General features: G+C 55.0%; 1 protein-coding gene across 2 annotated transcripts; it reads right to left on the reverse strand.

Moving 5' to 3' along the window:
- Positions 1-338: 338 nt before the first annotated feature.
- Positions 339-3,153, reverse strand: ATP5MC1 (ATP synthase membrane subunit c locus 1). Of its 2 annotated transcripts, none has more exons than XM_081109296.1 (5): positions 3,090-3,153; positions 2,465-2,512; positions 1,507-1,584; positions 901-1,079; positions 339-545 (listed from the first exon to the last, which is right to left on the reverse strand). In XM_081109296.1, the coding sequence occupies exons 2-5, from the start codon at positions 2,501-2,503 to the stop codon at positions 431-433; spliced, it is 411 nt and encodes a 136-aa protein (XP_080965422.1). In that variant the 5' UTR covers positions 2,504-2,512; positions 3,090-3,153; the 3' UTR covers positions 339-430. The 2 variants fall into 2 exon arrangements, with proteins under 2 accessions (XP_080965422.1, XP_080965421.1); XM_081109295.1 differs by having other exon boundaries at positions 3,020-3,133.
- Positions 3,154-3,595: the final 442 nt, after the last annotated feature.

A 3,595-nucleotide genomic window follows, 5' to 3' on the forward strand; every position in this document is an offset into this window, starting at 1 on the left:
CCTTGGTTGCAGGCACATCCCCAGTAGGGAGATGTGCAGGAGGCAGCTGATCGATGTTTCTCTCCCATCGATGTTTCTAACTCTCTATCCCTCTCCCTTCCTCTCTGTAAAAAAATCAATAAAATATATTTTAAAAAATGTTACATATTATTATACTAAATTTGAAGGGAAAAAGCACCAATTATTACTTAGACAAGCTCATGCTCTCCCTGGGAGACAATGATATTTCTCAGCCCTGAGGAGTTCCTAATCACCAGCAGCTGACCCAATCCCACTTCCCTTGTCCCATCTTTCCACCAAAACCCTCCCCAAGGGCAAAGGACAGAGGCACAGGCATATGGGTTTAGAGAAATCTGGTGTTTAATGGGCACATTCCAGCACCGGGCCTGGAATCGAAGCAGCAGGGACGGGTAGGTGACCCCACGGAGCCTCACATGGCGAAGAGGATGAGGAAGGCGACCATCAAACAGAAGAGCCCCATGGCCTCAGACAGGGCAAAGCCCAGAATGGCATAGGAGAAGAGCTGCTGCTTGAGAGACGGGTTCCTGCCAGGGACAAAGACCGATGGAAAGGAAGGGGTGAGGGCATGGGTGGTGGTGGAGGACTCAGGGAGGTTAGGTGAACGGGGATTGCTGACACTGGGAGAGGACCTCGCCTGCATATATCCTCGGGATTTGGCCCGAATAGCGGAGCATTGCCATGGTAAGTTTAAGGGAGCCAGGATGGAAGCATGTTTAAATTCTGACTCAGAGAGTTCAGGGAGGTTTCTCCTCTCCTCCTGGAGAAAACAGGAGGTGCACAGAATAAGCCAGAAGCTATAGGGATGTCCTCTTGCCCAGGCTTCCCCCAAACAGGGTGGAATTTATGATGAGGGATAGTGTAGACCACCTCCAAACTCACCTGGCATAGCCAATGATCAAACTGCCGAACACTGTTCCAATTCCAGCCCCTGAACCAGCCACACCCACTGTGGCAGCCCCAGCACCAATAAACTTGGCCGCTGTGTCAATGTCCCGGGAGACAACACTGGTTTGGAACTCCCGTCTGGCCACCTGGAGTGGGGAGCTGCTGTAGGAAGGCTAGAAGGACCGAGAGAGAGAAAGAGAGAGAGAGAGAGAGAGAGAGAGAGAGAGAGAGAGAGAGAGAGGCGATAAAGGAGATAGTGAGGCACAAGGACAGGTGGCTGACTCCACCCCCTTCACCCCACCCACCTGAGCTCTGAAACTGCTGGCAAACTGCCTGGCAAGTACAAAACGCTCAGCCTGCAGAGCATGCTGGGAGTTACTCTCAGGGTCCGTTCTCAGAGAGGGCCAGGGAAGTGTCATGGGTTAGGGAAGCCTCCCTTTTGCAAGTTTCTCACCTACAATGCTCCCCTTGGGGGTACTTAGCACTATCTAAAGCACCTCAGATTCTCTAACTCTCCTCCCACTTTGGCCTAAAGGCAACTCAACTAACTTGAAGGACCTCTGTCTGGAGAAATTCCTAAGAGGGCCCATGCTCCTTTACCTGTTCAGATGGGATCTCTGGCCTACTCAGGAAGGAGGCAGACACAGGCCTGAGTAGACCCCTGGTGCAGCAGCGGATCTGTAAAATCAGAAAGACATGCCCCCCCCAAATCAGGCAAGGAAAACCCCCCACAAACCCAAGGGCTGAGCTTCTATCAAGGAGGACTACAAATATTAGAAACAGAAAAAGTCCAATGTATTTCAAGGTCAATTAGAGTATTCCTGTTTCTACCGCGAGGCCTGCACCAGACAAGTATCCTGAGACGCTGGTGTTGTCAGCAGTGGCAACCTTCCCATTTAAAACTGGGTACCAAAGTTCACTTCCATGGGCACGGCCCTCATCAGGATCTCAGAATGAACAAAACCCCACGCTGGTATCAAACCCGGCACAGGAAGGGTCTGTACCGAGACCAGCAAAGGAAGCGGAAGGGGAAATCTTATTTTGCTAGAATGGTACTCACTGTTACATACCCTGAAAGGAGTGGACCAGTGAGCCTGCAGAGGCCCCCGAAACAGCCACCTAAGCTGAGCCCTTTAGAACCTGGTTTCCTTGACATATTTTTTTTTAGTGCAGTGGTTCTCAAACTTGGCTGAACATTGGAATCACCTGGGGAGTTCTAAAAAACACAGATGCTCGGGTTCCATCCTCCTTCCAGGAGTCAGTACAGCCTGGGGATCAATACTTTTTAAGGCTCCCCGGTTGATTTTTAATGAGCAGCCAGGGTAGAAAATCACTGTATCCGTGGGCCAGGCTGGGGGTAAAGGTCACACCCAGCCTCTCTGACCACGTTCCCAAGCCAAGACGGTTTGGTTTAGAGATCCAAATAAACAGGGGTTAACTGCACCCCATCCCACAGCCTCCCCAAAGAGCCACCATCATCTCAATCTCAGTCCATTCATTACACACATCGATGGCTCCCACACCTGGCGCGACAGAGCGCCCGGGGGCCGCAGCTTACCAGAGCCGGAGGGATGAGCAGTGCCCCGGTGGTCTGCATGTTTCCCGTCTGCAGAGGGAAACAGAAAAGTCCATGCACAGCCTGGTTATTTCCGGAGAGTGGCGACCTTCGGTCGTCCCCTGCACTCCCGCCCGTCGTCCCCGGACCCACGCTCTTCCTAGCACCGTGCCCAGCACTAGAGGTCAGAGGGACAGCGCGAGCTCCCGGGTCCCCCGCTTTCCGCGTGGCGGGTCTGCAAAGGAAGGTCACGCAGATCGGGAGGAGCGGAAGGAAGCCCGAGCCCCGGGAGGGAAATGTTGCGAAAGAGGCCGGTCTCCCGGGAAGACTGGAGGCCGGCCCGGGGCAGGCGCCGTGCAGGGTCCCCCTGGTTCATTTTACACAGCTCGCGGCTCCGCCCGCCTATGTCGGGCAGTTAATCGCTCGTTACCGTTGGTAATTGACATGAACTGTTAAGGCTACAGATGCCCACCGTCTCCCCCGGCCCTGGGGGCAAATGCCCCTCCGCACAGCCCAGCCCACACCCCTGCCAATCGCTGGCTCCAGGCCCCAAGTCACCTGCACTCCCACAGCCCTGCTGCCCTTGCTCAGACCACGGCGCTCGCCCGGCTCAAGGTGACTGACTCACCTCCCCGCTTTAGCTCTAGGTTTCAGCGCTCAGCTCCCCCACCCACGTGTCTCGGGGTCCCCCCACTCTCATTGGCTGCAATCCCCCGGCGCCCCCATTGGTTAACGTCCTCAATTCCTCTTTTCTAATTGGTTTTCCGCGGCTCCTTCCTCTCTCTTCACAGGAGCTTCGTGGCATTTCCCGCCTCCCTGCGGGCAAAGGCGGGGTTTTCTCCCGAGATCTGGCTTCCGATTGGCTGATCTCTGAAATGCTCGACCATAGAGTCGGCGGGACTCAGAGGTTCCATAACCTCCCGCACAAAATGGCGACTAAGATGGAAGCGGCGGTAAGAGGCGTGAGAGAGATGACCGGACGCCTGACGCAGACAGACACCTGACCTTGGACCCGAGACTTCATTCGAGCGCTCGGGCCTTGAGGCGCGCTGCATGTTGGGACTTGTAGTCGGGTCGTAGGCCCAAGGACAGCTGAGATCCCGCGAGACGCTCTTTCCGGGGCTGGGGGAGCCA

The sequence above is a fragment of the Myotis nattereri genome (assembly GCF_964212035.1).
Source record: "Myotis nattereri genome assembly, chromosome: 16".
NCBI lineage: Eukaryota > Metazoa > Chordata > Mammalia > Chiroptera > Vespertilionidae > Myotis > Myotis nattereri.

What these genes read in the sequence shown, in the direction of transcription:
- ATP5MC1 (XM_081109296.1), bottom strand. Translation starts at nt 2,503, where the DNA reads ATGCAGACCACCGGGGCACTGCTCATCCCTCCGGCTCTG. An exon ending in TGCTCATCCCTCCGGCTCTG is followed by an intron (nt 1,585 to 2,464) that starts GTAAGCTGCGGC and finishes CTGATTTTACAG; the next exon opens with ATCCGCTGCTGCACCAGGGG. An exon ending in TTGATCATTGGCTATGCCAG is followed by an intron (nt 546 to 900) that starts GTGAGTTTGGAG and finishes TGTCCCTGGCAG; the next exon opens with GAACCCGTCTCTCAAGCAGC.